Source organism: Arachis ipaensis, chromosome B7 (assembly GCF_059453495.1).
Source record: "Arachis ipaensis isolate K30076 ecotype BB chromosome B7, ASM5945349v1, whole genome shotgun sequence".
Taxonomy (NCBI): Eukaryota; Viridiplantae; Streptophyta; class Magnoliopsida; order Fabales; family Fabaceae; genus Arachis; species Arachis ipaensis.
This window is the reverse complement of record NC_142442.1, coordinates 31,872,825-31,895,009: the sequence shown is the minus strand read 5'-3', so window position 1 is coordinate 31,895,009 and position 22,185 is coordinate 31,872,825. Positions and strand designations below refer to the sequence as shown.

At 36.4% G+C, this 22,185-nt stretch overlaps 2 protein-coding genes and 1 pseudogene across 2 annotated transcripts; all 3 read right to left on the bottom strand.

The window, feature by feature from the left end:
- Positions 1–792: 792 nt before the first annotated feature.
- Positions 793–3,194, bottom strand: LOC148550759 (uncharacterized). Its single transcript, XM_088494615.1, has 2 exons — positions 2,844–3,194; positions 793–1,296 (listed from the first exon to the last, which is right to left on the bottom strand). Exons 1-2 carry the CDS (start codon positions 3,192–3,194, stop codon positions 793–795), a joined length of 855 nt encoding a protein of 284 aa, XP_088350741.1.
- A 9,898-nt stretch (positions 3,195–13,092) lies between these two features.
- Positions 13,093–14,872, bottom strand: LOC148550758 (uncharacterized). Its single transcript, XM_088494614.1, has 3 exons — positions 13,983–14,872; positions 13,457–13,739; positions 13,093–13,143 (listed from the first exon to the last, which is right to left on the bottom strand). The coding sequence occupies exons 1-3, from the start codon at positions 14,870–14,872 to the stop codon at positions 13,093–13,095; spliced, it is 1,224 nt and encodes a 407-aa protein (XP_088350740.1).
- Positions 14,873–15,060: 188 nt separating this feature from the next.
- LOC148550757 (uncharacterized) lies at positions 15,061–16,610 on the bottom strand (annotated as a pseudogene).
- Between the last annotated feature and the right edge of the window lie 5,575 nt (positions 16,611–22,185).

Sequence of the window (22,185 nt, the reverse complement as noted above, 5' to 3'; positions counted from 1 at the left end):
GATCACTAGTATCTAAGTGTCTATGTCTTAAAGATATGAATGTCCTATGAATCCATCACCTTTCTTAAATGAAAATTGTTTTCTGAAAAAGAAAAAGAAGTACATGAATTTTGAATTTTAAAATAGTTTAATTATTTTGATGTGGTGGCAATATTTTTTGTTTTCTGAATGAATGCTTGAACAGTGCATATATCTTTTGAATTTGTTGTTTATGAATGTTAAAATTGTTGGCTCTTGAAAGAATGATGAAAAAGGAGAAATGTTATTTGATAATCTGAAAAATCATAAAAATGATTCTTGAAGCAAGAAAAAGCAGTGAAGAACAAAGCTTGCAGAAAAAAAATGCGAAAAAAAAGAGAGCAAGAAAAAGAAAAAGCAAGCAGAAAAAGCCAAAAGCTCTTTAAACCAAAAGGCAAGAGCAAAAAAAAAAAAAGCCAATAGCCCTTAAAACCAAAAGGCAAGGGTAATAAAAAGGATCCAAGGCTTTGAGCATCAGTGGATAGGAGGGCCTAAAGGAATAAAATCCTAGCCTAAGCGGCTAAACCAAGCTGTCCCTAACCATGTGCTTGTGGCGTGAAGGTGTTAAGTGAAAACTTGAGGCTGAGCGGTTAAAGTCGAGGTCCAAAGCAAAAACAGAGTGTGCTTAAGAACCCTGAACACCTCTAATTGGGGACTTTAGCAAAGCTGAGTCACAATCTGAAAAGGTTCATCCAATTATGTGTCTGTGGCATGTATGTATCCGGTGGTAATACTGGAAAATAGAGTGCTTAAGGTTCACCCAGGTTGTGGATTTCACCTTCTTGCTGATCTTGTCGGCTGCTGTAGCCTTGCCACTCCCTTTAGCAACCTGGGGTTTAGTCCAAGATTTGGGTTGCTGGACGGGCTTTTGCATGGCCTTGGTTTTGGGCTTTGGAGTGGGCTTAGGTGTGGGCGTACATGTGGGTTGGGGTTGGGCTGAGGAGTAGGCTTAGGTGTGGGCTTAGGAGTGGGCTGAGGTGCGGGCTGAGGTGTGGACTTAGAAGTGGGCTCAGGTGTGGCTTTAGGTGTGGGCTGATGTGTAGGCTGAGGAGTGGGATTGGGTGTGGGCTGAGGAGTAGCCTTAGGTGTGGGCTGAGGAGTAGGCTTAGGTGTAGGCTGAGGAGTGGCCTTAGGAGTGGGTTGAGTTTTGGCTCTTTTTGGCTTAGGTGATTTTTTTGTTGTCTTACAGTAATCTTGAGACATTGCATCATTATGGTCCTTGTTCAGTTTCTCTGTTTCTTCAGGGATGGTTGGCAAATAAAGTATTTCATCATCATCCTCGCTCATTGATGAGCGGATAATTTATACGCTTTTTGGCATTGTTTTTAGGTAGTTTTTAATATGTTTTAGTCACTTTTTATTATATTTTTATTAGTTTTTAAATAAAAATTATATTTCCGGACTTTACTATGAGTTTGTGTGTTTTTCTATGATTTCAGGTATTTTCTGGCTGAAATTGAGGGAGCTGAGCAAAAATTTGATTCAGGCTGAAAAAGGACTGCAGATGCTGTTGGATTCTGACCTCCCTGCACTCAAAATGGATTTTCTGGAGCTACAGAATTCCAATTGGCGCGCTTCCAATTACGTTGAAAAGTAGACATCTAGGGCTTTCCAGAAATATATAATAGTCCATACTTTGCTCAAGGATAGATGACATAAAATGGCGTTCAACGCTAGTTCCATGTTGCAGTATGGCGTTCAGCGCCAGAAATAGGTTACAAGTTGGAGTTCAACGCTAGAAACAGGTTACAACCTGGCGTTCAACTATAGAAACAGCCCAAGCACATGAGAAGCTTAAGTCTCAGCCCCAGCACACACCAAGTGGGCCCTAGAAGTGGATTTCTGCACTATCTATCATAGTTTACTCATTTTCTGTAAACCTAGTTTATTAGTTTAGTATTTAAATAACTTTTAGAGATTTATTTTGTAACTCATGATATTTTAGATCTGAACTTTGTATTCTTTGATGGCATGAGTCTCTGAACTCCATTTTTGGGGGTGAGGAGCTCTGCTGTGTTTCGATGAATTAATGCAACTATTTCTGTTTTCTATTCAAACACGCTTGTTTCTATCTAAGATGTTTATTCGCACTTCAATATGATGGATGTGATGATCCGTGACACTCATCATCATCCTCAACCTATGAACGCGTGCCTGACAACCACCTCTGTTCTACCTTCGATTGAATGAATATCTCTTGGATTCCTTAATCAGAATCTTCGTGGTATAAGCTAGAATCCATTGGCAGCATTCTTGAGAATCCGGAAAGTCTAAACCTTGTCTGTGGTATTCCGAGTAGGATTCAGGGATTGAATGACTGTGACGAGTTTCAAACTCACAAGGGCTGGGCGTAGTGACAGACGTAAAAGGATCAATGGATCCTATTCCAGCATGAGTGGGAACCGACAGATGATTAGCCGTGCGGTGACAGCGCACCTGGACCTTTTTCACTAAGAGGACGGATGGTAGCCATTGACAACGGTGATCCACCAACACACAGCTTGCCATAGGAGGAACCTTGCGTGCATGAAGAAGAAGACAGGGAGAAAGCAGAGATTCAGAGAAGACAAAGCATCTCCAAAACTCTAACATATTCTCCATTACTGCATAACAAGTATTTATTTCATGCTCTTTTATTCTTCGCAATTCAAATTGATAATTATAATTGATATCCTGACTAAGAGTTACAAGATAACCATAGATTGCTTCAAGCCAACAATCTCCGTGGGATTCGACCCTTACTCACGTAAGGTATTACTTGGACGACCCAGTGCACTTGCTGGTTAGTGGTACGAGTTGTGAAAAGTGTGATTTACAATTCGTGCACCACTCATGCAGTCAACCACGTGTGGCTTAGACACTACATGATCAAAATAGATGTTAATGAGGTGATGATTCCTCTTGCAATCCTTAACCAATTCCAACAGATCAGTGTCATTTTCTAGCTTCCTCAACCCATTATCCAGCAGCGTTCCAGGAACTTTCCACAAGCAATTGTTCATCTCAGCATATCCCAGCTCCTTGTAGTATCCCTTCACAATGAAAACGTCTAGAGTGTCTGAATCTACACCCATTAATACTTCAGTATTATCTGGTTCATAACACAGATAGCCTGATTCATCTGTTTGGAACTTCCCACCATGGTGAAATACAAAGGTCATTGGGGGACCTTCCATCTGAAACCAAAACAGCAACACACACAACTGCTGCAAATTTATTTCATGGAGAGGCAATGCATATTCAACATCAACTCCCAAAATGAATCTAACACACACACATGCAGCTACACAGAGCACAATCAACGTTCTCAAGAATCCAAAAATAGGTTCATATCATGGATAATCAACAAAGCCCTAAGCCTGAACACATTCTCCTAAACCCTAACATTGCAAACAGTAACAATAGATTTCCAACGATAATACAACCCCATTGATCAGGATATAAAACCACAACCACTCTCACAAAATAAGAAAAGAAAGCTAACCTACCTCTCACGCAAGGCGATGGAGTGCCCTTTTCGGTTGACCAACGTGGTCGCAAACCGGTCACCAACAACTCCAGCACACTGTCGTCGTCGGTCAAGCCTGGTCGTCACCGTTCAATGTTTCGTCTTCCTGGAGGAAACAACTAAGACGAAGGGATTACAGGGGTTCTTTCTTTTCAGAAGAAGGATGCAACTTGAGAGAGAATACGAAACAGGGATGAAAACCCAAACGTTGTAATGGGGAGCAAGGAAAACGACGCCGTTTCATCCTTTGCTGACGTGTCACACTAACGGCCAGGTCAGCATATGTTCACGCCGTTACTCAAACATTTGACGGAAGGACTAACGTTACCAATTTTAAATTTTTTGGGGACAAATTTTATTATCTTTTTTTTATGGGGACTCGTTTGAAGAATGGGCTATCTTTCGGGGACCAATTTGGCTATTTACTAAAAAATCATATCTTACATAAATAATGTTCTTTTAATTATTTTGAAAATACTGAATTCTTTTAATTATTAAAAAACCACATTGCCAAACTTTTATAAAAGAATAAAATTATTAGTCAATCTATTTAGTATTTACTATTTATAGACAAACTTTTAATACCAACTCACTTGATATCTGTTTTGTTTGAAGGAAATGGAAACCGGCATGTGCTAAATTTTTTCTTTTTCTTTATTTCTTTTGAATAAATTATTATATGTATTCATAAATATTCAAAATATTGATAAATTAAAAAAATATATGTATTCATAAAAATGAATTTCGATTGATAAAATTAAAATTTTTAAATTATCCTTCTAATCTTAATCCCAATTTCTAATCCTATTCCATTCCCAATTTCCAACTCATTACCACCACCACCTAACTCCACCCGATTTTACTTTACTTTGTTCCACATGGGTTGCGCTGCAAACACGATGTCATTGTCACAATCGAACCGGTTGTTCAACTCCAATGGATATGAATCAGATTTCATAGGAGTGAATTGAATTTGCAGTGTATTTGTTTTGGTTTAGGCTTGTCGAGAACTGGAATGATGCTCTCTATGAGCTGTATATATGCAAAATTGATTAGATGACCCCGATTTCACAATCAAATGAAACAGTTGAGGAGATGAGATTACAGTTATAGACCTGACTATACCTCTCCCTCTTGATTGGTGCTTGCAGCTAGAAATGAAATACTTGTGTCTGTATAAGTAAATGGTGGTTGTAGGTGGATTGGGATAGCGTTGGTGGACAGTTGAAAATTAGAGGTGTGGAAGTTCAGAATCGAGTTAGATTAGGTTCGGTTAAAAGGATAATTTAAAAATTTTAAATAGTCTGTTTTGTTTTTTGATGAAATTGTCAAATATTTTGAATATTTATAAAAGAATATAAATGATAACTTATTTATTTTTTGCCTATGAATAGAGATTTTTTAGGACAACGACAAGAAAAGATAAAATTTAAAAAGTAGGCAAAATATTTCATATTTTATTGAATGGAGGTGTCTAAAACATCTCTAAATTAGACTCATCTCATTAATCATTATATTATATATTTATATTCAATTCATGTCAAGAAAATTTCTAAATACCCCAAACACGTAGTATCAATTGCTTTCTTCTTATTCTCAATGCTACCTACATATCAGATTGAGGCAACTAACAGGAACAAAAACCGTTAAGATGAATTGATCCGAAGCGTAATTCATTGAAAGGGAGCAAAAATGTATGCACTCAATAAAATCATAATAAAAAACACAACAAATTATCAAACAGAAGATATGCATCATAATTCTTACTAGCAAGGGCACTTGGTAGGCCGAAGACATTATGGATCAGAGCTTTATTTAAGATATTTTTGCTAATCAATAGATTACTGCATGTATAAGAGAGTGTGAGGGAGAGAGAAAGAAAAGGAAAGCTAAGAAAAGGAAGGCTAAGAGTTATTGTGAGGGAGAGAGAAAGAAAAGGAAGGCTAAGAAAAGAAAGGCTAAGAAAAGGAAGGCTAAGAGTTATTATAGGAAGTTTTATTTCTATCCGTTGAAATTATAGCATATAACCACTATATAAACGTTTGTAGAATTTCAATTCAATAATCATCAATAATAACAACTACATTCACATATTCTTTTCATATTATTATTATTATTTTATTTTATTTCCTTTTCTCTTTAGTAATTATATAGCGAGTGCATTATTGTGAGTAGTGTTTAATTTCATATTACTTTGTAGCTATTAGAAGTCAAAATTCCGCTGCAGACTCAACAATTGGTATCAAGAGCCAACATTATATTATTCATTATTTGAGTGGTAAAATTCAATTTTGAATATAATGGCTTCTACTAGTAGTAATGTCAAAGTAGGCAAATATGAAATCGAGAAGTTCAATGAAAAAATGATTTTTCCTATTGGAGGATGCAGATGAAAAATCTGCTTATATCACAAAAGTTACACAAGGCACTAGCGGGAAAAGAGAAAAAGCCGGAAGGAATGGAAGATGAGGATTGGGAAGAATTAGATCTTGAGGCACGGGCTGCAATAATCTTATGCCTTGAGAGGGATGTTGCTTTCTTGGTGAACGAAGAAGCAACTGTAGCAGGCGTCTGGTTAAAGTTAGAGAGTAACTTCATGATAAAAACTCTAACTAACAGGATCTACTTAAAATCCAAATTGTATACATGCAAGATGGAGGAAGGCACCTCAATCCGAGAATATATCAATAAGTTTGAAAGGATCATATCAAACTTAAAGGATATAGATGTGAAGGTTGATGATGAAGACCAGGCACTCATATTGTTACTTTCATTACCGAAGTCCTATGAAAATCTGGTGCAGACATTGATGCTGGTGGGTGACACTCTAACCATGGATGAGACGAGGACATCACTTTTAGCAGATGATCTACGTAAGGTTGCTACAAGTGTAATGTCATCTTCAAATGGAAGAGAGTATAATGATCAAGCACAAGGATTGTTCACGGATAGAGGAAGGACTAATGAAAGAGGAAAAGGTAATAAGCGTGGAAAGTCTAGCCCAAAATCTAGACCTCACGCGGAGAGAACATGCTTTAAATGTGGTGAGAATGGACATTTCAAAGCAAATTATCCAAATAAGAAGATAACTTTCAAGAAACAGAACAACGACAACCCAAAAGAAAAGCAAGAAGCAAGCTACGTCTCAAATGATGAGGAGGATTGTTACTCTATAACAGAACAATCTTATGAAATCTCCGATAAGTGGATTCTTGATTCAGGAGCCTCTCACCATATGTGTCCAAATAGGAAGTGGTTTACTACCTATGAAAACATAAATGGTGGCACAGTTTTAATGGACAATGATCATGCTTGTAAAACTGTGGGGTTGGGTACTATAACAATCAAGATGCATGATGGAGGAGTAAGAACCTTAAAAGATGTGAGGCATATTCCAGACTTGCGTAAAAATCTTATCTCCATAGGTTTGTTGGAGAAAAATAGCTGCAAAATAGTTGCGGAAAATGGGGTACTAATCACGGTAATCTTTATTCTCTTTTGGGGACAACAGTCACAGGTGAATTAGCAGTTGAAATCGGTGGAAATAGAGATCAAACAAATTGCACAAGAATATGGCACATGCGGCTTGGACATATGTCAGAGAAAGGTCTATCATTACTTTGTGGACAAGGTTTGCTGAAAAATATGAAGAAACCACAAATGGAATTTTGTGAGCATTGTGTGTATGGAAAGGCACATAGGGTGAAGTTTTCTGCAAGCAAGCATAAAAGCAGAGGGTTGTTAGACTACGTGCATACTGATGTTTGGGGCCCGGCTAAAGTTACTTTCAAGGGTGGTTCCAGATATTTTGTTACTTTTGTTGATGATTATTCCAGGTATGTTTGGATTTACTTCCTCAAACATAAGAATGAGGTATTCGATACTTTTAAGCGGTGGAGAGCAATGGTTGAAAACCGAATAGGTAGGAAGCTGAAAACTCTACGATCTGATAATGGCACAGAGTACACGGATGGAGCTTTCAAGGAGTTCTGAGACCGAGAAGGCATTACAAGACACTGGACAGTTAGAGAAACACCACAACAGAATGGAGTCGCCAAACGATTGAATCGTACGCTACTTGAGAAGGCAAGGTGTATGCGCTCTAATTCTGGGTTAGGCAGAGAATGGTGGACAAAATCGGTTGCTACAGCTTACTACATAGTAAATCGATCCCCATATTCTTCTCTAGATGGAAACACACCTTATAAGGTGTGGTCAGGGGAACATGCAGATTATGAAAAACTCAGAGTCTTTGGATGCACAGCCTATTATCATGTCAAAGATAATAAGCTTGATGATAGAGCTAAGAAGGTAATCTTTTTGGGGTATCCAAGAGGGGTTCAAGGCTATCGCCTTTGGAGTGTAAATGATTCTAAGTTTGTAATTAGCAGGGATGTTGCCTTTGATGAACGATCTATGGTAGCTTTGTCTAAAGATATGGTGCCAGATGATGGTGATGTTGGGAAAACTTTAAATACTCAAGTGGTGGAGATAGAGTCTAAATACCAACAAATAGACTCTTGTAATGTTCAGGTGGAGCATCCTAATGCTACTCGAGATGACGCAGAGGATGAACTTGATCATGAGAAAATTCTGCGAGAAAATGCACATGCATTACAACAGCAGCAGCAGGATTCTTTGGCATCTACTAGGCCAAAGAGGAATTATAAATTTGTTCAAAAGTTCGGGTCAAACAAGCCTTTGAGACATTATGGGCAGGTAAACTTGGTAGATTATGCACTCTCAGTGGAGGATGATGAGCCGGTCACCTTCAAACATGCTATCAAAGACAAAGATAGAGAGAGTTGGTTTGTCGCTATGGAGGAAGAGATGCAATCTCTTCATAAGAACAAGACATGGGATGTGGTCCCATTGCCCGTGGGAAAGACTGCAATTGATTGTAAGTGGGTGTATAAAAGAAAAGAATATCCTACTAAGTCAGATGGTACAAGATTCAAAGCTAGGTTAGTAGCAAAGGGATTTGCACAGAAAGAAAGTGTTGATTACAAAGAGATATTTTCTCCTATGGTGAAACACACATCCATACGGGTGCTTTTAAGTCTTGTCGCTCATGGTAATCTTGAGTTGGAACAACTAGACGTGAAGACTGCATTCTTGCATGGTGACTTAGAGGAAGAAATCTACATGTATCAACCTGAGGGTTTCAAGGTTGAGGGTAAAGAAAGTCAGGTATGTCGCTTGAGGAAATCGCTATATGGATTAAAACAATCTCCTCGACAATGGTATAAGCGATTTGACTCCTCTATGTTAAAACAAGGTTTTTTCAGAAGTAATTATGATTGTTGTGTATACATTCGTAAGCTTCCTGGAGGTGATTATATCTATCTTCTATTGTATGTGGATGACATGCTTATTGCCTCTAAGAGCAAGGTAGAGATAGATATGTTAAAGGTTCAATTTAGTAAAGAATTTAAAACAAAAGACTTGGGTGCTGCACGAAAAATATTAGGCATGGAAATTAAAAGAGAGAGATCAAGCCAAAAATTGTTCTTGAGCCAAAGAGGATACATTGAGCGCGTCATTGAAAGGTTTGAAATGAAAAATGCTAAATCGGTGGTAACGCCATTGGCTCCACATTTTAGGCTCTCTGGTAAACAATCTCCCACAACAACAGAGGATAAGGCTTACATGGAAAATGTACCTTATGCTAGTGCAGTCGGTAGCCTAATGTATGCTATGGTATGTACACGCCCAGATATTTCACATGCAGTAAGTGTTGTTAGCAGGTTCATGGCAAACCCGGATAAGGCACACTGGGAAGCAGTCAAGTGGATATTAAGATACTTGAAGGGCACCATTGACACAGGTTTATGCTTTAGTGGAAAATCATGTCAAATTAGCGGCTTTGTTGATTCTGATTATGCTGGTGATCTAGATAGAAGACGTTCTACGACTGGTTATGTATATAAAATACATGGTGCTCTAGTTAGTTGGTGATCGATGTTACAAGTTATAGTGGCACTATCTACTACAGAGGCTGAGTACATGGCAGTAGCAGAAGGGGTGAAAGAAGCACTGTGGCTAAGGGGTCTTCTAGATGATTTAGGGCTGAAGCAAGATTGCGTGGATCTGAATTGTGATAGTCAAAGTGCAATTCATTTGGCTAAAAATAAGGTTCATCATGCTCGTACCAAGCATATTGATGTTAGATATCACTTCGTGCGTGATGTTATGGAGAAAGGTGACATTTCTCTTGTAAAAGTACACACAGATGAAAATCCCGCTGATATGTTGACTAAAGTGGTGTCAGGAAGCAAGTTCCAACACTGTTTGAAATTGTTCAATATTGTTCTATGTTAGGCAGTCATTGTCAAATGATGCAACCGAATATGAATACCATTCTTTGATTGTCCAAAATTTGCGTAGATTTCAAATTGTGAACGAGGTGGAGAATTATGAGGGAAAGAGAAAGAAAAGGAAAGCTAAGAGTTATTGTGAGGAAGAGAGAAAGAAAAGGAAGGCTAAGAGTTATTATAGGAAAGTTTTATTTCTATCCGTTGAAATTATAGCATATAACCGCTATATAAACGTTTGTAGAATTTCAATTCAATAATCATCAACAATAACAACTACATTCATATCTTCTTTTTATTATATTATTATTATTTTATTTTATTTTATTTCTTTTTCTCTTTAGTAATTATATAGCGAATGCATTATTGTGAGTAGTGTTCAATTTCATATTACTTTGTAGCTATTAGAAGTCAAAATTCCGCTACAGACTCATCAGAGAGGATTTGAATTTCTGACAATTATTTAAGTGGACTAAAAAACTAATAATTTGGACTAGAGATAGATGCAAAGGAAACGACTAGTAATTTTAAAAAACTATATCTATATATGAAATATGTGCTTACAAAAAAAATATTATTTTAATTAACCAATTTAATATCATACACTTAAATATTTGTACTTTTAAAATTAATTTTCATATACTCGTTTCTATATCAGTTTTTTAAAAATGTTTGTTTTTATTAAATAATATTAAAATATTAACATATGTGACATTATATTATTATATATAATATTAATAATAACTTACATCATTATATTTTAGTAATTACATTATATATTTTAATTTATTTTAAAAAAAATACATATTATATCTAAATTATTTTTATATAATAATAAATATAATAAAAAATAAAAAATTTCATCTGAAATTTAGTCCCTCCTTATTAAAATTTTTTGTTCTAACTTTAGAATAGACCAATCCAAATTGATTTATGAGGCACAATATATGAGACCAAGTGACCAACTCTACATCCAATAAAAGAACTTTCACTAACTCATATCCAAAAATGTTGATTTATTTTTTGAAAAATAAAAAAATAAATGAATTGTCTGTTGAGTCTGTTGAGTTTTTTTTTTTTTGGTGACTAAACAAGGAAAGAAACAAAGCAAAAACTATTCTAAATTCGAGCGGATGATTCGTTGGAGATCAACACCAGGTTCAGACCAAATAACATGATTAGAGTTACTCTTGGCACCATATTTAGCCATCCAATCCGCAGCTCTATTTGCTTCTCGGGACACCCATTCAACGTGAACAAGCCAAGGACGAGATAAAAGCTCCTGAATCTTGTGAACTAAATCTGTTACTTCAGATGGATACCCACTTGTAAGCTCATGCATGATGGGCAGAATGTCAAGGCAATCTGTTTCACATATAATATCCCTCAAACCGCAATCCCAAGCTAAAACCAGCCCCCTCCAAGCAGCAAATAATTCACATCTGATTATAGACCAAGGGGGAATGCTTCCAGAGCAGCCCGAGATCCAATCTCCCTTAGAATCTCTAATAATACACCCAAATCCCGCTAAATTTGAATCCATATACAAGCTTGCATCACAATTAACTTTAAAACTATTGCCTACCGGTGGTTCCCAACACAGGCAATTTCGGAGAGACCTAAAGGCATTGCTTCGACTCCTGTAAACCTGTAAGTCCTTGGCGGTAATTCTGGCCAAGGCAACAACCTTATGGTCTGTCTAAGGGTTGTCAGTGTTGAATATGTCATTGCACCTATGTCTCCATACCCACCAAAGCCCTGCACCAAAGGACGCCTCATTGTTAGCCAAGGCCTTCCGAAACCACTCTTCAAGAGCAGTACCAGCCGTCGAGTCCAGGATACTAGGATCCAACATATACCAGATTGCCTTTGATCGTTCACAGTCTCTAAGGCAATGCTCCATAGTCTCCTGCGCCTTGTTACATCTCTTACACATATCTGAAGAAGCTAAATGCCGCTTGAATCGAAAGGTCTCAGTTGGTAGAGCATCATGTAAGCTAAGCCACATAGTAAATTTGAACTTCTCTGGAATGTTTGTGTTCCACAACCAGTTCCAATTACTGTTGGCATTCCAATTTAATGTTTTCTTTAATAACCATCTGTAACCCTCCCTTGCACTATACTTTTTTGTTGCTGCAGGCCACCACTCCCACTGTGGCTCCGACTCAGTCAAACTAGGATATCTCAGACCACAAATAAACTGCTTAATCTCATGCGGAATAGGCGTGGTAAGACTATCAACCTCCCAAGACACCCCTTTCCACAAGTCCGCCACCATGAAATCTGATTCAGAAATATGTACATAAGGAACAAGGTTGCAAAGCTTACCAAAAGGAGTCCACTCATCATACCAAACTGATTTGTGGACATCTCCAATATTCCAATGAAGCCCTTCCTTGAGATGCTCATAGGCACTAACAATGTTCTTCCAGGTAGCCGATGAAGAATTTCTACTGTTTCCGTTCATACCAGATTGATTCCTGAGATATTTATGCTTCAGAACCTGCACCCATAACTTCTCACTATTATTTAGATAATCCCATACCAACTTTCCCAGAAGCGCCATGTTAGCACAGGAAGTATCCCTAATACCCAATCCTCCTGCCTTTTTAGGAGTTATGGCGACCTCCCACCTGACCAGAGGCAGCCCTTTTCCAGTCGCTTGGCCTTTCCACAAGAATTGTCTCATCAAGGAATCAATTTTATTACATGCATACTTCGGGAGAAGAGAAATTTGCATTTCATAAACTGGGATAGAGGCCATAACCGATTTAACAAGACAAAGCCTCCCTGCCTTATTCAGTAGGCGTCCTTTCCAACTGGAGAGCTTTCTCGAAATTTTTTCAATAATCTCCTGAGCCGTCTTCCTGGAAGCTCTGGCATGACCGATGTTAATTCCCAGGTATTTACCCAAATCATTGCAGAACCGGATGTTAGAGACCCCTGAGAGAACCTCTTTTCTCCTCTCCGACACCCTCTTGGAACACTGGGCCTTTGACTTATGAAGATTTACCTTTAAACCTGACGCTCTAGAAAACAAGTCCAAACAATGCATGACCTCTATTACTTGAGCTTTTGATGCCTTACAGAAAAGCAAAAGATCATCTGCAAACATCAAATGAGAGAGTCGTGGTCCATTCCTAGAAACCGCAACTGGGTTCCACAAACCTTGGGAAACTCTATGAGAGATAAAGCAGGCAAGCATTTCCATACAGAGTACAAATAGATAAGGAGACATAGGATCTCCTTGCCTCAACCCTCTCTTCGGATTGAAATTTTGGAGCCTGTTCCCATTCCACAAAACTGCCAACGAAGAAGAAGTCACACAATTCAATATAAGATTAATGGTAGCCTTTGGAAACCCAAACCGGACCAAAGTAGCTTCTAGAAAACGCCAGTCTACCCTGTCATAAGCTTTTTCCAAATCAATCTTGAATGCCATGGTCCCTTTTCGAGACTTGGTGTTCCTCATGAAGTGCATAATCTCTTGAGCAATGATAATATTCTCTGTGGTTCCTCTTCCTGGAATGAACCCTCCTTGCAAAGGACCAATGATCTCCGACAGGAAAGGTCTGAACCTGTTAACTAGAACCTTTGTGACAATTTTATAAATTACATTACATAAGCTAATAGGCCGAAACTCCCGTAAGGAAAAGGGAACTTCTACTTTAGGAATTAGAACAATGAGAGTATTGAAAATAGCTGCATTCAGTGGCTCACCCTCAAAGGCTCGCTTGACCAGTCTACACACATCGTTGCTAAGAGAGTCCCAGAACTCTTTGTAGAAAATTGCTTGAAATCCATCTGGCCCTGGGGCTTTAAATGAACTCATGGTCATCACAGCTCTTTCAACCTCTTCAGACGTCACCGGTTCCACTAACTTTTGACAAGCCTCAGTACTAAGAGACGGGCAAGGAAAAGGCCCCATGGCGTCCAGGTCAATATCCTCCCTTGTAGAAAAGAGCTTTTGAAAGAAAGAATTTGCCGCCATTTCTAGAGTCGTAGTCTCCGTGGCCCAAGACCCATCCTCCAAATATAACCCATGAATTTTGTTCCTCTTTCTCCTGATAACTGTCTGCAGATGAAAAAATTTTGTATTTCTGTCTCCACATCTCACCCATTGTTCTCTAGATTTTTGATACCACAACAACTCTTCTTGAAGAAGGACAGCATTCAGTTCCTGATGCAAAAATTGCTCTTTGACCCTAAGCTGTTGATCCTCCCGACTTTCCAGAGTAATCTGAACGTCATTCAAAAGCCTCTCCAACTCCCTTTTCTTAACAAAAATATTGCCAAAAACCTTTTTATTGAAGCTAGTTGCATCTTTTTGAACCTCCAACAAACATTTGACTACATCCGGAGCTCCTCTATTCCAAGCTGTATCAACAACATTCCTAAAAAGAGGATGAGTCATCCACGCAGCCTGGAATCTGAACGGACGATGGCCTTTGGTAGCCCTCTTTGCCATCTTGCACCTAGTGAATAATGGGCAATGATCAGAGTGAAGGCGCGCCAGCACCTCAGTATAAGCCTCCGGAAACATTAGTCGCCAGTCCTGGTTGATGACTGCTCTATCAAGCTTCATGGCCACCTGCACCCCACCTTTCACCTTCCTGTACCAAGTGAATCTTCTCCCAATAGCCCCCATATCAAACAGCCCACAATCCTCCAATGTTTCCGCAAATTGTTCTGCTCTGGCAAGTCTAAATTGCCCCCCTCTAACTTCACTCTGCAACAAAACATCATTAAAGTCCCCTAACACAATCCAAGGTCCGTGGATCATATTAGCAATCCTTGTCAAGTCACCCCACAGTTCTTTACGCCGATGTATATGCGGATTAGCATACACCGCACTGCAGTAACTAGATGTATTGCCCATAGTGATTTCAAAACTGATACATTGATCAACTACATCCAATACTCTCACAGAAATATTTGAATTAGAACATAGAACCCAGATACCCCCACTATGACCATTAGCCTCAACAATACCAACACCCTGGTAACCTAGATTATTCCAAAAAGATTTCATCCTCTCGAAAGCAATATGGGTTTCAAACAGAATGAAAAAAGTAGGATGAAATTTATTCGCTAACTCCTTACTATGAACCCGGGCCAATTTATTAGAGGCACCTCTAATATTCCAAAATAGAAAGCTTAAATCTAAATAATCCATAAAACAATTTGTATTGTAAAAAGGACCAACCTCAGCTGAAGTCCCTAACGAGATGATGAAGATCCGCCATCATATCCCCCTGAGCCTTGCTTGTCCTTGTCCGGTTGTTGCCCGGTTTGTCTGTGTCCCTCCACTGACAACCCTTCTAATTTGCCGATTTGCTGCTTGCTGGTGTCGCCAAGGCAGTCCGGAGTCGACGGCGAATTCTGCAAAGAAGAAGGGCGCAATCTCTTGTGTCCGTTTTTGATAATGGCAGTGAAAGTCGGCCCCGCAACGGAGACAGATTTGCCCTTCACCCCTTGCTGTTTGGAAGATGCCATGCGTGCTTTAGATTCGCTAACCGACCCGGTCTTCACCCCTGATTCGGCTCCTCTCATACGTAGCCCAAAGTCACGGTTCTGGTCCAATTTCTGATTTGAGCGCACCGGCATTTTATCTTTAGATGTTTGTTGGGCTTTGTTTGATTGACTCAATTTTTCTCTCCTTTTACCGCTAACTTTGGTCCAGCCAGCCTCATTTTCCAAATGTTGGGACCCCACTTCCTTCCCATGCAACTTATCATCTAATTCCTCTCCAATTTCTGCAACTATCACTGACTCTTTGGGATTGCATCCAAATTCAAAAATTTTCTCTTTTGAAGCTTCCTGTGGCTGCACCACCCGGGCCGCCGTCTCGGTCACTGATGTTTCCTTTTGATCCACCCTTTCTGAATCTATTGGGGTCATTCTGCAGTCAGTTGCTGGATGCCCGAAACAATTGCACTTGTCACAAATAAGGTGTAAGCATTCATACTCCACCTTATATTCAAACTCATCGACAATCACACTCCGGACCACCGGCAAACCAAGATTAATTTGCACGCAAGCCCGAGCAAATTTTCCCCTTTCCGCCAACTTAGTAGCCAGATCCACCTTGACTGGTCTTCCCACAGCAGAAGCGATTCTCATCATGGCTTTATCCTGATAGTACCATATGCTCAAACCAGAGATTCGAATCCAAACCATAGTCTCCCCGAAAGTGTCCTCACAAGGTTTAAAATCCGGTGTCCATGGCTTGACCGCAATATAGTGACCGAAGATCATCCATGGCCCCCCTAGTAAAACCTTCTCTCGATCGTCCATGCGATCAAATTTAACGAGGAAGTATCCAAAACCCACATCCAAGATTTCATATCCACCGGTGATCCTCCATACCCCTTTCAATTTGTGAAACATGGCCGTGTAACTAAGGTTTTTTCCAAGAACCTTAATCACAATTGCTTCCTTATATGGTTCAGAAAGGATGTTCCTAGCCTCTTCGGAGAAGCAAACTCTTGGAGGCATGGGATCTCCTTGTTTTCCAGTGACCACTGCCATGGAATCCTCATCTAGAGCTTCAGCCCGATTTATCCCTGTGGCTACCGTAGAACCAATAACCTTGTCACGGAACGAAATCTTGGAAGTCACCTGGAACTAAGGTTGCCCTTACTTGATCCCTCCTTCACACCTGATGCAAACCCTCCCACACTCTCCCCCTTATCTCTTTCGATGGCATGGCCATCTTCTTCACCGTGTTTCACCCTCAAACGCTCTCTCCCACTCTCTCCTTCTCTCATTCTCTCTGAGTACGGAGTACGTACTCTTTCTCTGAGTCTGTTGAGTTAGTTCGTTGGCAGTTGGCTGATTTGTTTAACCCGATATATATATTTTTTTGTTAATCGGGCTAAATCCATCTATTTAATATTTCGTTTTTACAGATTTAATTGTAGAGACAAAATTGTATCCGTTTAAGTTGAAAAAATGGGAATGCCCAATCGATTTAACCTATTTTGACCATCTCAAATTAAAGAGTGTAAAAACTGAAGTTGTGAACAAATGAGGGATTAACTATTGCATTTCTCAAAGATGCATGCTTAGACTTTGCTTTTGAGTGGTCTCATACTTGTATTTGCCTGCTTGCTGTCACACCTGGAAGATAAGAAAGCATTGAAGAAGCTGATGAACTTGGGCCATAAATGCGTATTAGATGTGGTGTTTTAATTTGGCTCCCATGCATCTATGTTTCGAAACCCAAGTTGTAAATGCCACAGCAGGGTGTTCTTAATTGCTTGTGCAAAATATCAAGACAAGGCATGTAAGAGTTTTCGAGCTTCTTTATTATTTTGAATCAATCATTGTATGCCAAAAATTGTCTAAAATCAACCATCAAAATCAACAATCAATATAAAATATATATTATAATATAAATATACATTAAAAATAAATTAAATTACATATGTATATATATAAATATATTGATAGCTGATTTTAGTAACTGATTTTAGTATATAAATAACAATTTTATTTTGAACCTAAGATACATTATAAGAATACTTATAAAAGAAATAATATATTAAAAGTTATTAAAAGCATAAATTTATGGATTTATGTATCTTGTACCATAAGGACGCATGTTAAATTTATAAATTAATAAAATTTTTATTGAAAATATAAAAAATTTAAATTTTTAATGTATTTGTTTTATATTCATTAAATAAAAATATTTAAAAATTTTCACTAATAGTACACTTATCATGTGTTCTTAGACTACATGTTAACTAAATTCTAAATTTATTTACATTTTTAATATATTAAATGCATCAAAACTTAAAAAATTTCTATTATTATTTTCTTAAAATATGTTTCTAAAACACAAAGTAGCTATTTTTATTTGGATTTAAAAAAAAAAAAACTATTTTTTTACTTTTACCTTCTTGTATTTATTATATTTTTTTTACAAAGTTTTAAAAATAGATAGATAATAACACCGAAAATAAAAATAAAAAATTAAAACAAAATATGCCCTTAATTTTTTGTGACTAGTTTTAATTCATACATAGTTTTGGAGAAATAAATGTATGACAGAAATTAGTTTGTGACAAGATTAAGGTTTTGGTGCACATTTGTTTCCTTCTTTCAAGAGTCAAACGTTTATTATAAACATTTAAGAATGAGCCATCATAGAGAGAAGAAGAAAAGAAAAGAATAAATAATTATTTTGACCTTCAAAAATGATAATTTTAACAAAATAAATATCAAAAGATGTAAATAATAAAATATCAAAAAAATATGTTCTGTTTGATAAATTAAACTAAATATTTTATTAATTTATTTATATATATTTAGTTTATTTTGTCAAATAAAAAAATCATTAAAGAGTCATTTTTTTACATCTTTCTAAATTTATTTTTGCCAAAAACCTAATCTCTCAAAGTACATAATAATTATTTACTCAAAAAAATTGTTGAAATTTCACTAAGTACAAAAATTAAAGTCATCAAGAAATACCGAAGAATAATCTAGTCACACCAAAACGTACTCCAAATTAAAACAATAAGAGTAAAGTATCGTTTTTGTCTCCAACGTTTGGGGTAAGTCAGTGATGGACCCAGAAAATTTATGTTGGGGGGCAAAAATAATATACACTACTATCAAAAGATATATTAATTTAAATTTAAAAATATAAAAATGCACATTAATTATTTAAATAAAAAATAAAAAATTACATTAGCCGCTAACTTTCTTCGCTTCAAATCTTGAAGATACTTCTCTTCTTGTTTTCATATTTTGAAAATGTTGAATAATTGTTTCATTATCAACTTGATTGAATGTCTCTCTTTCTATATATGTAACCAAACAATCATTTAACCACTCATCTCCCATTCGATTACGAAGTCGACTATTTATGATATTCATAGCAGAAAATGTTCTCTCAACTGATGCCGTTGCCACAGGTAGAATCAAAGCTAATTTCAATAGAAGAAACACTAATGGATAAACAACATGTTTTTTGAATAATATATATTCTAAATTAGTAAATTGATCAATTCACTTTAAAAATTTATATGCAATATAATTACATATAATAGAATAGAACGAAAGATAAATAAATAAATAATAAGAATCACTAAATTGAGAATAAAATAAAATATATAAATTCATGAAGAGAATAAAAAATAGATTAATACCTAAATTATAATTATTTGAATTAAAATTTACAATTGAAAATATCAAAAAGATAAACAATGAAATTGAAAGATACATAGAGTCATAGAGAGCTATATAAACAAAATAGAGAATTTAAAATTTACCTTTTGATGAAGCGAAGATGACCACTAGATAAAGAATAGAAAAAGAAGATTGAAAATATGAAACTAAGAAAAGGGTTTAAGAGAATAAATGAGTGACGGCTGGAATTTGAGAATAGAAGAAGACTAAATATAATTAGGTTAATTAATAGTAAAAATAATAGAAAGATAAAATGGGTTTGGGGCTTTTAATAATTGAGCTTAATTTATTTGTAGTGAGGTCATTTAAAATTTAAAATGGGAACATATTATATATATATATATTTTTTGTTTAAAATTATCAAATCAGAGTGGGGGCAAGTGCCCCCCACCATGATGCTTGGGTCTGTGCCTGGGGTAAGTCCTATTTGTGTCCCTAACGTTTAAATCGTCCTATTTGTATCTTTAACGTTTATAAAAGTGATTCAATGTTATCCTATTATCAATTATACTAACAAATCAGATTATATTTTTCAATTATTCTCACTTGGATGTATTCATTCTCAATTAGGTCTCACTTGGATGTGTTCGATTTTAATATTATACCCACTATTTGTGTTTAGATTCAATTATGTCCTTAGAAAAGTGAATTATGTAAATGTTGTAGGAATTAGTTTCAACATTTGATGAACTATTTTTCAGAATAGATCATCGATTTTATCCCATATATTTGTATTCTAACTTCAAGAAGAGATTTTTAAAACTCAAACTAAAGCACTCATGATGTGTAATTGACGGCAGGATAACATTGAATCACTTTTACAAACGTTAAGGATATAAATAGGACGATTTAAACGTTAGAGACACAAATAGGATTTATCTCAAACGTTGAGGAAAAAAACGATACTTTATTCAAACAATAAAAAAGCTATGTACACCTTAAAAATAAGGTACTAAATCAATCATTATATATTTGAGTATAAATATTTTTAATTTGTACCGTGAAAAAAAAAAATCAAAATCAATTTTGAATGCATGGTGATTAAACTGTGGTTACATGCATTAGTATAATGTTGAAGAAATATCATTGATCAAATGGTTAAAAAGTTTGAACATGTATGCATGGTGGCTTTAGATGTAAATGCAAGAAGTTAAAATTTTGTATTCACATATATGTATGTTTAATGACTTGACTTTGTGTATCCACATACATGTATATTTGGTAGCTTGCCTTATGTATTCACATATATGATTGGTGGCTTGGTTATATTCATGTTGGAGATTTGTATGAATACAATTTTTGTGTTTGTGTAGATTAACTTCTAAATCTATATAGTCTCAGTTGTTGCTTCTGCAAGGCAATGATATTACGCTTGTGTAGAGGACCTGCTTACAGTGTTTTGCTTTCTAATACTCCAAAAGGTTGCTGCCAAGGAAAATGCAAAAAACCACTTGTACACCTCCTATCTTCAACATTAGTAGCCTAGTCAGCATCTATGAAAGTAAGAAGGCGAAAATCAGTGCATTTAGGTTGTTAGAATATAGTAGGATCAATTAGCATTCATTAGAATTATTTAATATATCTAAATATTTATTATAGAATATTATGTCTTTATTATATTCATTCTCTTATCACCTATAAATATCATTTTATATTTTTATCATTTTAGATAACTTGAATGCACTCAATAATACACAAATCCTTTGTGCAATTTAGTTTCTTGTTTCTAACATAGGTAAATGTATTCCATGGTTAGCCTATCTAAAAGATATCTTAAGATTCTCTTGACTGCTCTCCAATAATCTTCTAAGGGAGCATGCATAAACGGGCTGACCTTATTGACAGTAAAGGCTATCTTAGGGTGAGTCAATGTAGCATACTACAATCCCCCCAACAATTGACCTATAGAGAGTTGGATCCTAAAATGGTTCTTAACTTGGAGACATTAGTTTGTGAGAAGCAACATGGGATTTTAAGGGAAGCATGGTAGCTCATTTGAACAAGTCAGAAATATACTTGCACTGAGAGATTGTAAGTCACCCATGTTAGTGGAATTAAATTCCAAACTAATAAAAAAATATAATTGGCCAAGATCTCTTAAAGATAAGCTTTTCAATTTCAGAATTGTGATTGCGAGTGATGACAATGTTATCAACATATGCCAAAAGATATATGGTGGATGTTGGAGTGAACTTAGTGAATAAAGAGGCATCTGCACGAGTATTAGTAAAACCAAGGTTAAAAAGAGTACTGCTAAGTTTGTGAAACCATATCTTAGATGGCTGCTTTAGACCATAAATAGCTTTGTCAAGTTTGCATATAAGATGAGGATTAGATGGTGAGATGCGTTGTGGAGGAGTCATGTAAACAGTTTTAGTAAGCTCTCCATTAAGGAAAGCATTATTGAAATCGAACTGTCTCAAGAACTAACCCTTAGAAATAGCAATAGAGAGGACTATCATGATGGTGATGGGTCTAATGACAGGGCTATAAATTTAAGAGTAGTCAAATTCCCACAATTTGATGACAACCTTTAGCAACAAGGTAAGCCTTGTACTTTTTAATAACACCATCAGCACCTCTTTTAATTGTAAATATCCATTTTGATCCAATAATAGTAGCATTGAAAGAAGGTTGAATAAGATGCCAGGTCTTGTTTTTCATCAATGCAGAATATTCTTCTTGCGTTGCTTGAAACCAAAGTGATGATTTTAAGGCTCGAGAAGCATTTTTAGGTATGTTATTGATCAAATCAAAAGTTGAAAATTCACTTATCAAGGTTGTGGGTCGACATAAACCAGATTTAGATCTGGTTATTATATGGTGCCTATTAGTAATAGTAGTGGTTTGATTTGTCATTTCAATGTCTCTAGGGGGTTGAATTTCAATCCCTAATATTGGGATTTTATTTGAAGATAGAGAGGAATTTTGAGAAGTAGAAGGAGAAGTGATAAGAATATGATTAGAATTGTTTTCAATATATTGAGGTTGATCAGAAACAAGTTCTTCAGAAGTACTAGCAGGATGATTATGAAGGATTGTGGACAATTGATCAGATTTAGTAAGAGGAGAGGGAATCTGAGACAAAAATTAAGCATGTTAGTGGCAGAAGTAGAAGAATTAGGATGAAATGCAGTAGAATTG